Source organism: Suricata suricatta, chromosome 14 (genome assembly GCF_006229205.1).
Source record: "Suricata suricatta isolate VVHF042 chromosome 14, meerkat_22Aug2017_6uvM2_HiC, whole genome shotgun sequence".
NCBI classification, from domain to species: Eukaryota; Metazoa; Chordata; class Mammalia; order Carnivora; family Herpestidae; genus Suricata; species Suricata suricatta.
Window position 1 is genome coordinate 13,288,453 of NC_043713.1, and position 15,529 is coordinate 13,303,981.

At 45.1% G+C, this 15,529-nt stretch overlaps 1 protein-coding gene across 1 annotated transcript in view; it reads right to left on the reverse strand.

Moving 5' to 3' along the window:
• Positions 1 to 15,529, reverse strand: part of ZCCHC2 (zinc finger CCHC-type containing 2) — a 58,338-nt gene that overhangs the window by 2,412 nt on the left and 40,397 nt on the right. The window contains exons 8-13 of the mRNA XM_029921752.1: positions 14,886 to 14,943; positions 12,518 to 12,653; positions 11,441 to 11,505; positions 11,001 to 11,095; positions 6,391 to 6,519; positions 1 to 841 (exon numbers count right to left, since the gene is read on the reverse strand). Coding sequence (XP_029777612.1) covers positions 1 to 841; positions 6,391 to 6,519; positions 11,001 to 11,095; positions 11,441 to 11,505; positions 12,518 to 12,653; positions 14,886 to 14,943 — 1,324 coding nt within the window. The remainder of the gene's footprint in view (positions 842 to 6,390; positions 6,520 to 11,000; positions 11,096 to 11,440; positions 11,506 to 12,517; positions 12,654 to 14,885; positions 14,944 to 15,529) is intronic.

The window sequence follows — 15,529 nt, forward strand, 5'->3', positions numbered from 1 at the left end:
GCTGGGCTGAGCGCGCCGGAGCTCTGGCTGGGCAGCGCGCCGGTGCCAAGGGGGGGCCCCGGCAGGGTGTAGGATGCTGGTGGCTGTGCAGCCGAGAGGCCGGCTGCGGGGACAACAACCTTCACATTGCTGGGCTGAGGGACTGTCCCGGTGCTTCCCTCGAGTTGAGGCACCATTTGATTGAGTCCTACCACCGGGGACGCAGACTTGGCGATGGGGTCCGTGGTAGCAATGGGAGACCCCGGAAAGCTCCCCGGGCTGTGGACAGGGAGAAAGGCAGTGTTTGGTGATCCGATGCTCAGACTTGCGGGCGGCTGCTGTGGGATGTTGACCGGGCAGCTCTCCGAGGACCCCTGCGGTGGCGGCAACTTTAGCCTCTGAATTGTCAGGTGCAGAGCAGGGGCGCTGCCGTGTGCGAGGAACGCTGACGGAAGAGGCAAAGGGGAAGCCAGTAACTCCAGGTGTTTCTCGGGTTCTCCGGCAGAAGCTGCTGGCCCCAGTACTCCAACAGGGGTAGAGTTTGCAGACTCCCTTATTGCAGAAATAGCAACAGGACTGGGAACAAGCATCCCTATGGTCTTGCCGTCAGCGGACTTGGGTGGAGGGACACCGACGTCAGACTTCTGGGCACCGTTGTGCATGACACAGTGTAAAGTTGGCATAAAAGAAATATGCTGATACTTGGGTGCATTTAGGGCATCTTCTAAAAGGCCTCCGTTGTCGCTTCCTAATGAAGCAATCTGAACAGGTGGCTTGACAGTGACGGTCTGGTTGACAGAACCGTAGCCCGTAAACCTGGTTGTTGACGGATTCCCAGAATCCTCAGAATTGCTGTCTGTGTCTATGGAAAACAAGTATCAATAGATGTCAAAGCAGAACGCCCATCTCAGGCTAGAGATAAATTTTACGTATGTCTAAAATGAACACCGAAGTCTGGACGTGGAGGAAACGTGTCCCTCAGTCACCAGACAGCAAAGAGTTTCTGGCTGTCTACGGACTTCATTTAAAGGATATGGAGAATGTGGAAAAGGCAAAGTCAGGGAGATAATGAAAAGAAGAGTGGTGGGGAAGGGGGAGAAGCAGCAGAGCACAGGGGCGTTTCGGGGCAGTGAGAGCGAGCTGCAGGGTATCAGGAGGGTGAAGAGAAGTCATCACACATTTGTCCAGAGCCACTGAAGGGGCAACAACCAAGAACGAGTCCTTAGGCAAAGGATGGGCTTGGGTGATGATAATGTGTCAACGGAGGGGCATCCTAGACTAAGACGTACCGCTCCAGTGAGCGATGTGGGTAACGGCATTGGCTCTTCGTGTGGGAGAAGCACATGGGAAATCTCTGCACCTTCCTCTTTAGCTTACTGTAAACCTCAAACTGCTCTAAAACAATTAGGTTTTTAATTTAAAACAAAATCCGTGGAGAGGCACGCAACAAGAGGTTAACTGGAGACTGAATGAAGCACAATATAAAGACAGATTTACTTAGTATCACCTTATTCCTGAGAAAAGGACTGGATATTTTTTAACCTTCATCAATTTCAGGCCAATCACCTAATGTGCGCTCTGGACCGGCAAACCCAAGGTCTCCACAGACATCTCACACCCGGTACAATTTAAAGGAGCTCAACCACAAGACGGTGTTTAACCCAAATATCTAGAGGCAGGGTATGGAAGAGAATGGAACAAACATTCTTACTCTTAAATACTTCAGTGGGGACATAAAGCTACTCCTACGGTCATTAAAAAAAAAAGGTGTTGAAACACGAGAAGCAAGACAAACAGAAGAGCGCTGCCCCCCGATGAAGGGCAGATACAAAACGATTCTGCGCATGGTGTCACTGCTGCCGTCACCCCCATGCTTGTGTACAGAAATGACTTTTGGTATAAAGAGGGCAAAAGAGAAGGTCTAGTTCATGGTATTTAAATACCATAAACCCAGATACTGCAATAATATGTACGGAAACCATGTAATTAAATACGGTACCCATTTTAAGGTCTTTTTGTTAATACAGGCAGAACTGTATAATGTACATAAAATGTTTACATTTATTAAGGTAGCAAATAGCTATAGTCAGCTGTTAAACATTTTTGAAAACAATACTAAAAATCAATCATACCCGCAATGTTCCTCAAGAAAGGATAAACAGAACCTGCCTAGTGACACTGAAATTCAATTTATTAGTAAGTGGCTCCAGTATAAGCTCCCCTTAATAACTGAGGTGCTTCTTAGAAGCTAAACTTTTCAAAACAAAAAGTATCCAAAAATTAATAACTTATTCAAGGCGTTCTATCTGTATTTGTACCATCAGAGGAATACACAGTTAAAGATAAACGTTTCATGGACCCACAAACATATGGCCAACTCATCTTCGACAAAGCAGGAAAGAATATCCAATGGAATGAAGATAGTCTCATCAGCAAATGGTGCTGGGAAAACAGGACAGCGACATGCAGAAGAATGAACCGGGACCCTTTCTCACACCAGACACACAAACTCCAAATGTATAAAGACCTAAACATAAGACAAGAAGCCATCAAAATCCTGGAGGAGAAAGCAGGTAAAACCTCTCTGACCTTGGCTACAGCAACTTCTTAACACGTCTGTGGAAGCAAGGCAAACAATAGCAAAGGAAACACTCAGCAAAACTAAAAGGCAACTGATGGAATGGGAGAAGATATTTACAAACGACATATCAGATAAAGGGTTAGTAGCCAATATCTATAAAGAACTTACCAAACTCAACACCAAAAAAACAAACAATCCAGTGAAGAAATGGGCAAAAGACATTAACAGACACTTCCAAAGACACTGAGATGGCTAAGAGATACATGAAAAAATGCTCAACATCGCTCATCATCAGGGAAATAAAAATCAAAACCACAACAGGATACCATCTCACACCTGTCAGAATGGCTGAAATGAACAACTCAGGCAAGGAGAGATGTTGGCGAGGATTCAGAGAAAGAGGATCTCTGTGGCACTGCTGGGGGAAATGCAGACTGGTGCAGCTGTGCTGGAAAACAGTATGGAGGGCCCTCAAAAAGTTAAAAATAGAACTACCCTACAACCCAGCAACCGCACTACTAGGTGTTTATCCAAAGGATGCAGGTGTGCTGTTTCAAAGGGGGCACATGCACCCCTATGCTTACTGCAGTGCTATCGACAGGAGCCAAAGCATGGGAAGAGCCCAGATGTCTGTTGACTGACGAACGGATGAAGAAAATTTGGTGTGTATATATATACAATGGAGTATTTCTCAGCAATCGGAAAGAATGAAATCTTACCATTTGCAACAACATGGATGGAACTAGAGAGTATTATGCTAAGCAAAATTAGACAAAAACAAATATATGACTTCATTCATATGTGGAATATAAGATACAAAACAGATGAACACAAGGGAAGGGAAGCAAAAATGTAAAAACAGGGAGGGGGCAAAAACATAAGAGACTCCTAAATATAGAGAACTGAGGGCTCTGGAAGGGTCGTGGGGTAGAGGCATGGGCTAAACGGGCAAGGGGCATAAAGAAGACACTTGGTATGAGCACTGGGTGCTATACGTAGGGGATGAGTCACTGGATGCTATTCCTGAAATCATTATTGCATTCTATGCTAACTTGGATGTTAATTTAAAAAAGAAATAGTTTTAGGTTTATAAGTTTATTTATTTTTGAGAGAGAGGGAGCGTGCACGCATGTGCGCACGCTAGCACCGGGGGGCGGGGGGTGCAGGGCAGAGACCGAGGGAGACAGAATCTGAAGACAGCCTCCAGGCTTCCAGCATCAGCATGGAGCCTGACGTGGGGCTCGAACTCCCAAGCTGTGAGATCATGACCTGCGCTGAAACTCTGAAACCGGAGGCTCACCTGACTGAGCCCCCCAGGCATCCCAAAGATAAGCATTTAAGTCCAAAGAAGATAATATTTTTCAGGTGGTCAACTAAATTTCCACTTGAACTGGGCTTTCTTTAAATCTTACATCATAGCAAATGGCCCCATGAGTTTAAATAATCCCAAATGGTTTTCCAAAAACTGTAAGGACTCACGTAGCTCATCAGAGATGGTCTCTCCCTTCTTGGCACTGACTTTGAAAAGTATAAAGTCTCGAAACAAGACCCCATGATGACCAACAGAACAGCAACAAGTCACATGCTGTTTAAAGGAAGCTTTTCATGTACTCAACATTCTAAAAACGCTTGGAGCTTTCTACCGCAGTGGACATCTTCCCCGTGCCGGATTTAGATATTCCAAATGAGTCTTCATTTACGGAAGGCTCATTTAGCCACTTGATAACTGAGCCTTCCGAAAAAGGGCAAGTTCCTCCAGCTAACAAGCCACCCACTCGCCCCATCTGACGGCAGGAGAGGGAGGCACTCGTCACAGTTCGGCCAAGAGGCCAGATGGCGCTGCTCACTTGGAGCCCCGGGTGTACCGGTAGGTCCTCCAGAATGAAGCTTGGCATGTGAAACGAGACACACTGAGTGCTGGTCTATTCAGGATTCTCTCATTTAACCTTCATAATAGCTCTAGGCGGTTCTTCCCACTTTTTTCTTTCACAAGAAAACTGCGACCAGAAGGAGAGTGCCGCCTCAGGTGAGCAGGACTGGAGGCAGAGTCCCTGCACGCTACGTCTGACGGGACTTCACAACAGCCGAGAGTCAAGGTCGGCTTTACTCGCATGTGATGCGGCAGCGCTTCGGGCCGTAGCTCCCGAGGACGTGACCGGACACGGACACGGCAGCTCGGGTCTCTGAGAGCTATGGGAGACGGGTCCCTCCAGATCTTAGGCGGCCCAACGGAAGTCGTTCCATACCTCCCACTGCCTTGGCACACCTTATTACTAAGCGAATGTGTTTACCATGTGTAAAGAATGACACCTCCATTCAACATACGCATTTGTGAGACCTCGTTTCCAGAACATAGGGTAAGGATGTCTGACACTGCACTCCTGCATAAAAGGAACAAGAATGCTAGCAAAAACTGTCAAAATCAACGTTTTTAGAACTCTGGAAATTAACTGAAGGCTTATAGCAATCTGCGGAGTGTCTACTCACCAAGACCTATTGAACCTCTTAAGAACACTGAGCACTGTGGCACGTTACCGTCCCCAGTTCCAGTACTTTCTCCAGCTCGGAAGGAGCCTTATAAATGGATGACTGTGCTACCGCAGCAGCTCTAAGAAGGAGCAGCCTAGCAGTCCCCAGAAGCAGCTTCGGTGGAGCTATCTAGAAGCTCCGTACCCAAAGAACTGCCACTGTCCATCTAGCAGCTAGAGGTCGCTACCCACAGGGCATGTGTCACAATCAGCAGCAAATGTTTAACAACTTGGCTGCCTGAGGCAGCCTTACCGGCTGGGACTACAAAGAGGCTGACCAAAAACCTTAGAAGAAAAAATTGAAGAATGAGGTGTCCGCAAGGAGCTTTGAAAAGCTTCCACATATTCTAGAAGACCTAGGAGGCCAGGCTCATGTCTAGGGCTGTATGTAAACCCACGATAGCACGAAGAAAGCACTATAGTCTCACTTTGGCCGACTCTGATCTCCTGTTTGAGGAGGAACTGAAGACCTGATACATACAGAAAACGAACAGCAAAATGGCAGATGTGATTTCTACATTATCAGTTATTGCAGTAAAATTAAGTGGATTAAACACTGCAATCAAATGGCAGAGATGGGTAGCGTGGCTAAAAAGCCATAATCCAACTATAAGCTGTCTTATTGTAAGAGACACACTTTAGATTCAAAGACACAAACGGTCTGAAAGGGAAACGGATGGAAAGTGGCGCCTGGGGGGCTCAGCTGGTTAAGCGCCCCACTCTTGGTTTCAGCTCCAGATCTCACGGTTCGTGAGTTCGAGGCCCACACTGGGCTCTGCGCTGACAGTGCGGGGCCTGCTCGGGATTTCTCTCCGCCTCTCAACAAACAAACAAACATAAAAACATTTTTTAAAGTGAAAGGATGGAAAAAGTAGTGCCCTATACCCAAAAGAGAGCTAGAGTGGCTCTATTACTCTGAGATAAAATAGACGATAGGCCAAAACCAGTTACTAGAGACAAAAAAAAGGGTATTTTATAATGATAAAAGCAATCAACCCATCAGGAAGTTGGAAAATTCTAAACATGTACCTCCAGCAACATACACATTTTCAAACTTTTTATACTAAACTATTTTACTATGACTCTTCTTTCTACTTAATTTCATATGCAGTGAAATAAGCTTAAAAAAAAATCAACACTGCTAGGAAATGCCGAGTCAGTGGTCTGTAAGACCCTCAAAACCAATTAAATTTAAAACCAACAGTGACAGTTACAGAAGCATAAAATTACTTATGTTAGACGGATGCTAAGAGACGACACCATTTCCCTCCACCACCCCCACATCCCTTCCAAAGTGCAAACCTCGGTCTTTCTCTTCTTCGCTTTCAAAGCTCTCTCTCCCATCATGCCGTGGACTCGAGGGAGAGCTGTAGCTCTCTGAAGAGGTCTCTCCACACGTGTCACGTCCAGATCCAACATCCAAGTTCACATCTAAAAATAACAATTCTATTCTTAAAAAATCATGGTAAGTAAATTAATTTCTGCATTGAAACATTTGAATCAGCGCCGGGGCGCCTGGGTGGCTCAGTCGGTTAAGCGTCTGACTTTGGCTCAGGTCATTACCTCACAGCTCACTGAATTCAAGCCCCACGTCAGGCTCTGTGCTGACAGCTCAGAGCCTGGAGCCTGCTTCTGATTCTATGTCTCCCTCTCTCTCTGCCCCTGCCCTGCTCACACTTTGTCTCTCTCTCTCAAAAATAAACATTTAAAAAAAAAGAATTAAAAAAAATTAGTTACAGCTGTAAAATGTTTTTAGTTTTTCTATAATCACTGGTCCTTGACCTAGGTAAAAATTATTACAACACAATTTTAATTGAAAATAATTGAATAACAAGTAAATTGTTAAGTCAAAGGCACAAGGAAAAGTCAATCTTACAAACTTGAAACAAGGAGAGGTAACGTCCAGTGCAGGGCCTGCTCAGTAACAGCACACTGAACCATTTTCTACATCTAGATGTTGTAACTCTGCAGAGCTTGTTGGAAAATTCATCTTTAACAGAACTCAAGGATAGAACTGACAGCCAAAAACACTTATTTGGGCAAATCACTCTGTCTGAGTATTTAAGAAGAGTAGGATGCTCCTCATCTAGTAGACTCATGAGTCCGAGTTCCGCCCAGGAGCCGACAGCAGGTGGGGCGGGGGTGCAGGGCGGACCTGCCGCGCTCACTCAGCCAGGTCTGTCCGGAGCACAGAGCAGAGAGTGCTGGTACACCCAGTCCCGGACACTCCTGCCCTGGCCCAGACTCAGCGCCGTTCTGTTCATTTCTGTGAGGCCAGCTGAGCTCGCGGAGATTCTGCCTCGCAGCAAGCGCTCAACACAGGTTTAGGACAGAACGCCCCACAGAGGGAATTCTGGAGGGATGTCAGGACTGCAGACGAGTGGCCCCTCGCTACGGCAGCCCGGCAGAACCAGCACAAGGTAATCACTTGGACAAAGTAGGTGTTAGAAAAAAGACATGGTTTCGGTAATATACAAGTTGGTTGACTAATCGGAGTCTTTTGAAAGCATTACATTTAGAACAGGGTTAGTACTGTTAAAGATGGCCTCGCCTGGCCCAATCACTCAAATGGACTCAATATTAAATAAAGTCACTAAGAATGCAGATGATGTGGGTTCCCTTTGGGTAATAAAATGCCAAACTGCCAAGGGCAAACTGCACACGATCTCGTGAGGCTGTAAGGAAAATGGCGGAGGTGTGACTTGGGCAAGTAGTGATTTTACAGAAAAGTCACCTGGAGCACACTCACCACGGTAATAGGTTCCAAATTCCCAGTCACAACACAACTAAGGAAAGGGATGCAAGTGAACGGCAGTGGTGATCTGATGACCATCTAATGTGCCACAGCGGCCAAGAAGCCTGGCATCAATGCTGGACCACTAAAAACGAAACGTCTGAAACTGTGGCAAACTGTGCACATAAGTGTTCCAACCAGCATAATGAACAAACTGAACAAGTCAACGAAGAGAATCAGAAATTCAGTGACAATCTCGAGCCAGAAATGATGGGCTGTAAGGGAGCCCCCAGGGGAGTTAAGTTTCAGAATATGTTAAGATAAAAAATAAAAAAGCAGCTAATTCTCAAAACGAGTTTATAGAATGATTTACTCTAGATTTTTATTACCCAGCAAATATTCTCATCACCAAACTGCCAATGTAATAATTTGCAGTTTTCCAATAACTAAATATAAAAATCTAAATCTATACTGAACAGAATTCCCTTTTTGATGACCTGGAAGGTGCAGTCTGTGGAATTTTTATCATCAGAAATCATTATTACGTGACCCTCTGAAGTCAGAAGGTGTGGAAGGGGAGCGTGAAACAATTATGCCAAAGGATGTTTCATGTGTTGTCCTTTTTTTTTTTTTTTAAGTTTATTTATTTTGAGAGAAAAAGAAACAGAGCACATGACCAGGGAAAGGGCAGAGAGGGAGAGAGGGAATCTCAAGCAGGCTCCGTCCACACTGTCAGCACAGAGGCCAATGTGGGGCTTGAACTCATGAGCGACAAGGTCATGACCTGAGCTGAAGTCAAGAGCCAGATGCTTAAGTGACCGAGCTCCGCCCTCCCCACCCCACTCCCCGCCCCCCCGGCCCCGGTGCCCCAACACACTGTCCTTTTGAACAGAAGCATAAACCTTTCTGTCTACGATCACATCTCAAGGAGTAAAAGGCTGCACATGTTATTAAGACAAAAGGAAGCTGGGGACTCTGAAGTCACTGCCATCTTCTATAAGAACTACTAAGTGGTCAACCATCTCACTGCCCCCAAACTTCCTGGTGCCACAATCAGCAGACTACTGGGGCAGAAGACACATAGGCGATGCAGTGGGACAAAGGTCTTAATGATGCAGTTGAAGTAGAGCCCACGTCCTTTCAGCAGAGAGACTTAAAGCCTGAGGTCTTAAAAACAAACACAATGGAAGGAAAACAGATGACAAATAGCACGTTTTTCGGGGGACACACCATGAAGGGAGGCAGTGAGGGACTCCTGGTCCCTTCTACTTCTTTAGAATTTTGATATATAAATGTCTTATTACTCAAAGTAGAAGTTAAATTTTAAAATTAAGACCCAAACAAGCTACTATTCAGAAGGAGCTGATGTTTTTAACTCCAATACACTACCCACTACACCTTATGACATGTAGGATTTGTTCCACAGGAAAAAAAATCTTAAATATATCTTATGTTTACTGAGTGCTTAAAGGTAATTCCTTCTTTATAACCTAGTATTTGATATCAACACAAGGCTGTAGAAAGTATTTTATTTACAGTCGCTTCATGACACAGAGTAAGGCGTAGCTTAAGAAATCTTGAGGTTGTATTTTCAGAATATTGGAAAAAAAGAGAAAAGGGAATTGGAGTTTGGGGTGATATTTAAAAGTTCTTACTAACCTGAAAATGTATGTTTTCTTCTAACTTAGAACAAGGAAAAGAACTAAATTATTACACACGTACATGCTCAGCACTAGCTAAGTGCTTTTCAGATGTTGCCATATTTGATCCTTACGATCCAGGGCGGTAGGTTATTAATCCGGTTTTCCAAATGAGAAAACTCAGGCTGGCGAGAGGCCACACAGTAATGAAACTGGCGGGGTGCAAGATTCACACGCACGTGCGTCTAAGAGCAAAGCCCGCAGAACTGCTCTGCACACAGGAGGCGAGAGAGCAGAGCAGCGCCGCGTGCCTCTCCGGGAGCAGGCGTCCTGGATCACGTGACGGGTGGGCGCCGGCGCGGTCCTCTGCGGGTGGGGTACATCTGACAGACATTTAACTGGGGGGGGCCCCTGTTTTGTCTGTAATCGAGGGGCAGACATGCGGGCGTGCAGAAAGTGAGCTGGAGGAGGAGCTACGGAGGCAGGGCTACCTGCCACAGGTCATTTTCTCCCACCCGCGGACAGAGGCCTTTTGTCATTTTTATTTTAGCCTTTTTCCTCCTCCTTTTAGCTGCCACAACCACAGGAAACCTCAAAGACAGTTAAGTGTTACAATATCCTCCTAAACGATGTATTTTTCCCCCTGTGTCATTTTTCCCCCAAGGACAGTTCGGTTAGTTAATTCAGTAAGTTGGCCAGTTGATTTTAGAGTCAAAATGTAACCGTATTTCCTGGATCAACATTCAAGCTCTCTGAGTAAGTACCTGGCTTAACAACACACTCCATTAAAAACAAAATATTCCAGTTATTTACGGTGTATCACAACTGAATGTACTAATCCTTGAATAAAATTTAAATCAATAAAAATCCTTAACTTGTGAAATCAGTCCAATCTACAAATGTGTTAGGTACACACATGAATAAAATATCCCCGTAGAGGTCTATGGGCTTTTAATCTCTTTTATCTTTATTAACAACACACATAACACAGGAAAGTTATTCATGAACCGGCAGAAAGGAGATTTCTCAAATGAATACAAAATCTAAAAATAAGTACTTAAGCTAAAAGTAGGTAAGTGGAAACCATAAAAATCCCGTAAAAACATGAGTGTCCACATTCCCCTAGAACTCTAAACGCCCACAAAGGACAGTCACTGAAACATGAAAACGTCAACAAGATTACACGGGGATGGGGTCGGGCTCCCGGGAGGGCAGGAAAGGCCTTCCAGGGGCCGCACCTGTGCTCTGGGGCGGGGACAGGCTCGGAAGCGAGAGTGGGGAGCCCGTGGCCTTTAGAGGAAGGAAAAGGTGGGGAAGTGTGACGGGGGCAAGGAAAGGATCACCTCTACAGCTGATTCTGGTTTCCTAAACCAGCCCCGTTAATACCTCAGAACGGCTTAATTCAGAAACTGCTATACTCCGTCTTGCGAGAGAGCAGTATAATCCCAGGATTTGACACCACAGCTCGATAACCACTGTAACAGGCATCAGGCGAACTATAGGCAGGTGACGGGCATCTGGAAGAAAAACTTTCTTACCTTTCACGGAACCACCGTGGGCATGCTGAGAAGCAGACAATCTGATCCCATTTATTCTACTATTCAATCTGTTGTCAGTTTTCTTAATTTTCTCCCTAAACCCAAAATACACATTACTGACATGTTTTTATAAGGCTCACTAGAGAACACAGTACGTAGTATTACTAAAATTCCCCTCAATTCTTCTATAGTAAAAAAAATTTTGCCCTTTGGTGTACAGTTCTGAGAGTTTTGCCTCTCCAAGCTGAATATATTTGACAATAGCTTTATTTTGATCATTTGCATTTGCTGACTATTTTGAATTTAAAAAATTAAGTCTATATAAAAATATAAGGAAAAATACTATTTACACCATATAAACTAAACATGTCCATAGTCAAATCCTAGCATGTTGCCTTTCTTACCAATTCCTATTACTGGAAACATTAAATTGAACCTACTTTTCTATTTGTGGCTTTCCTTTCTTCTTATTTATTGAAGATAAGCTTCGTTTTTCGGTTGAATGCTAATGAAAAGAATAAAATGAAATCAGACGGACTAATATTAACCCACACTCATATAGATCTCCTTCTATTCTCCTACCAAACATTAAAACGACACATTCTCGGTTATATAGTTAATAGGTTCTGATTTCTAACCTATTTCTTGAAGATACCTACTTGAACCACTAAGATCTGCACATTCTCTAATACTACTAATCTAAGAAAAATACCTATTTTGAATTTTGCTTTTAAAATGGCCCTGTATTCTCTCTTCTGAACACAAAGTAAAACACAGTCAAGCACCTGGCATTTGCTGAACACATTCAACAGTACTCTTTGGAAGTGAAGCACAGCTCTACCAACGTTAAGCAGGAAAGGTGTAGACGCTGACACAGAGCGGAGGCTGGAACCGGGTCATCAAGTATGACGACGGTAAATACAATTTCTCAAAACACGCCGCAAGGCCTTCGTTTGTACAGCCACGTTCCGGCCAAGGGAACATCTGGCGCCGAGTGTGGGCCAGAAGTAAACATCAGGCTGGCAGATGTGTTTCCTGAAAAGGCGGTGGCTCTCTCTGCAGCCTTCCTCTGCATCGCCCGGGCTCGGAGCACTCTGCACTCTGGTTACCTCACCTCCTGAGAAAGCAAGTCTTTCCGAACTACATTCAGGAGTGTGGGGAGACTGCCCCAACTTCTCATGAGGGCAGTCAGGCTCAAGACTCACAACACCAACAGCAAGACAGTGATTGAAATGTGAAGACTCTTCCAAAAGCAGAGAAAAATCTGACAGAACCATTTGATGTGTCCCTAGTTAGAATAAACACTATAAGATTCGTATTAAAATGTACTCAATAAAGGCAATCTCGATAAGGCAATCTCAAGATACTTTTTTTAGGTCTCAGAAGAGTGTAGACCATGTATTCCAATTCAGATGAAAGTCTAACAGCTACACGATCTGACATAATAATGCTGAGAGAACCCAACTCTTGCTACTAGGGCAGCAACGCAAGGAGACGAGAACAGAACGCGCACGTACCTGGTCAGCTAAGGCCACACAGTGCTCCGGGTGCTGAAGAGGGGGGCAGCTCTGCTTCCTCCAATCCACAACTCCATTCTGCTCAGAATACTGCACAGTGAGCCCATCCAACGGAGAACAACTTGTACCGATGGTGCTGCCAGGAGAAGTGTGTAAGGTGTGAAAGTCCGTCCTCAATAATCAAACCTGTACTACATCATGCAGTGAAAGAGCTCGAGTAACCGTTTCTTCAGTATGTTATTTTTTACAAGGATGCCTAGTGAGGTCTCTACGGACAAAAAAACCAATACTATGAGAATAAATTATCAACCACTATCTTATCTAACAAACAACACCTGTCTCTAAGAAAACTAATAACAAATGCCTGTTGACTTCAGACACCATATATGGTCATCCGTACCACTTACAGCTGGGGCACGACCCTGACCTTGAGAGGGCGGCTGAGTACTGTGTGTATCGAAGGCATGTTAAAGGACAGGACAGTGTGACTGAAAAACAGAAGAAACGGAAAACAGAAAGACTCAAAGAGAATCCAGAAATAGGAGTTACAGGACATGGCCTTTAAAATAACGATGCTTCATGTGTCAGCGACACAAGAAGGTGGGAAATTTGGGAAGTGTCCCAAGAAATATTAAAAAAAGACCCACATTTACATTCTGGGACTGTAAAAGAAACTGAAATTAAGAAGTCAATGGACAGAAACAGATGAACAAAGTCTATAAGGAGGAACTCTGGCTAGAAGAAACTAGACTGGAGCTGGAGAGGAAGAAAATACAGAGAACACAGCAAAGCTTGGGAGACCCACGGGGCCTGGTAGAAAGTCTCACACACCAAGCCCCCCAAGTCCCAGAAGAGAAAACAAGAGAATGAGGCAGAAGCAGCATCTGAAAAGGCAGTGCCTTGTACTTTTCTAAAACCAAAAGGTATCAGGCTTCAGTCTTTAGAAGTAGAATTCATTCAAAGACAGCTACAAACTATACCATAGCAAAGTGCTCAAAACCAGAAGAGAAAATCTGAAAAATCAAGGAGACTTTGAAAAGCGCATCTGCTTCCAGAGAGCAACAAGAAGCCTGAAACAATGAACGCCAGTGGTGTCAGTCCCTCCGGAAGCAGAGCCTGGGACGGCACAGTTGATATGGGAGGCGAGCCCAGGAAGCAGGAACAGGAAGTGTGCAGAAGGAAACAGGAAAAGAGGAAAAACCGACTTATTAAGGGTCATTGCTGAGGATGCCAACATAAGCAACAGAGGCTCAAACTGGTTGGACCTCCCAGAATTCTCTTTCCAAAGGCCAGGAAGCTGGAGCCTCCCCATCAGTTGAAGGCTGACCCAACCTCCTGGGCAAATTAACTTGCATTTCTGGACTGTGCTGGTCTGAGGACCAACTAAGTCCCCAGAATTGGGGGGAATGAGGCAGGGGGCAGAAAGTCTTATAGCTTGGGTGGGACAGGAGAAAGATGAAGAGGGTCCTAGAGCCAGGCTGAGGCTATGATGTGAGGGAGCAATGGCATGAAACAGGAATACGGTAAAACCTGACTTTCAAGGCACTCACAGAAAGTCATTGCCAACCTAGAATCCCACATCCAGCCAAAGTGCAGGCAAAAGAAGCAAAGTGCGTGCATCACCGGGAGACAGGGCTGCAGGGCTACTCCCGCCCTTCAGCAGAACCAAACCATCACGGAGAGACGCTCAGACACGCGGGAAAGAATGCAGGCGCTGGAGCAGTCAAGTCCGGTTGATGGGAAGGCAGGCTGCACGAGGTCTAAACTACAGGGAGGCTAAGGCACAGGACAGCCACGGTCTGGACGGTGGGAGGGGTACGTGCAGTACCAGCGCATAAAGGTCCTCATGGGGCAGGTGGTGCCGGCACCGTTCATAACAGACCTCAGCGAGTCCCGATGTGGACTACAATCTCGTGACCTCGTTACCACCAGAAGAATCGAAAACAGTACATAACTCTCAAGGTTAACAGAACAGAAAAACAGAATAAAACCACCCGACAGCAAGATAGGACAGAAAAGGAAGGTAACGCAGAAAAGGTGGGTCAAACAAATAGTAAAATGGCAGACTTCCAGGCAAATGTCTCAGTACTTAAAGTAAATGTGACACGGTGAATTGAGAATGCACAGGGGCGCCTGGGTGGCTCAGTCGGTTAGGCGTCAAACTTCGGCTCAGGTCATGATCGCACGGTTCGTGAGTCGATGCCCTGCATCGGGCTCAGAGCCTGGAGCCTGCTTCAGAATCTAGGTCTCCTTCTCCCTCTGCCCCCTCCCCCTCTCATGCTCTGTCTCTCAAAAATAAACAAATACAATAAAAAAAAAACACTTTTTAATGTACAAAGACACTGTGTTTTAGGAATCAGATACATACTTCACAAGGGGACTCTTCCCGGTGTGTTTCTTGTGGATTACGGTGTGTTGTAACACATCTGTAGAGGAAGACACAATGTATTATACTCGATGCTGCTGCCAAAAACCCGAAAGGATGACGCAACCAACTCATGTGACAGTGACAGTGTCACCAGACCATGCAGAACGCTTCTAGGCATTTTTCACAGAAAACTCCTTAAAGGGACAGTTTTTCAAAGACACAGTAAACTCATGAACTTCCTTCAATATGCGATCCACCTGAGAGCCAACCGGCTTTGTCCAAAACGAGGAAAGTTTGCCTCGAGCCTGCCACTGTAGAACCACAACCTTCTGTTTTCGGCTCTTTTTTTAACCATTAAAAAAAAAAATGAAGGGTCTCAAACATTCAAAAACGCCTACCTATCAGTATAAGAAACACCTGCATACCCACCTCCCAGATTGCTCTACAAAGCTTGAACACCACGGTCTGAACTGCGAGGGATACACAGATTTTTCTTCCCCAATAAATCAGTACTGCAAACCTAGTTTCCCTGCCTTATGATTCTCTCAACATTTTTTCTCTAGCTTACTTTTATTATGAGAATACAGTACCATAATACCTCTAAAACACAGACTACGTGTTAACGGACTGTTTACATTTTTGGT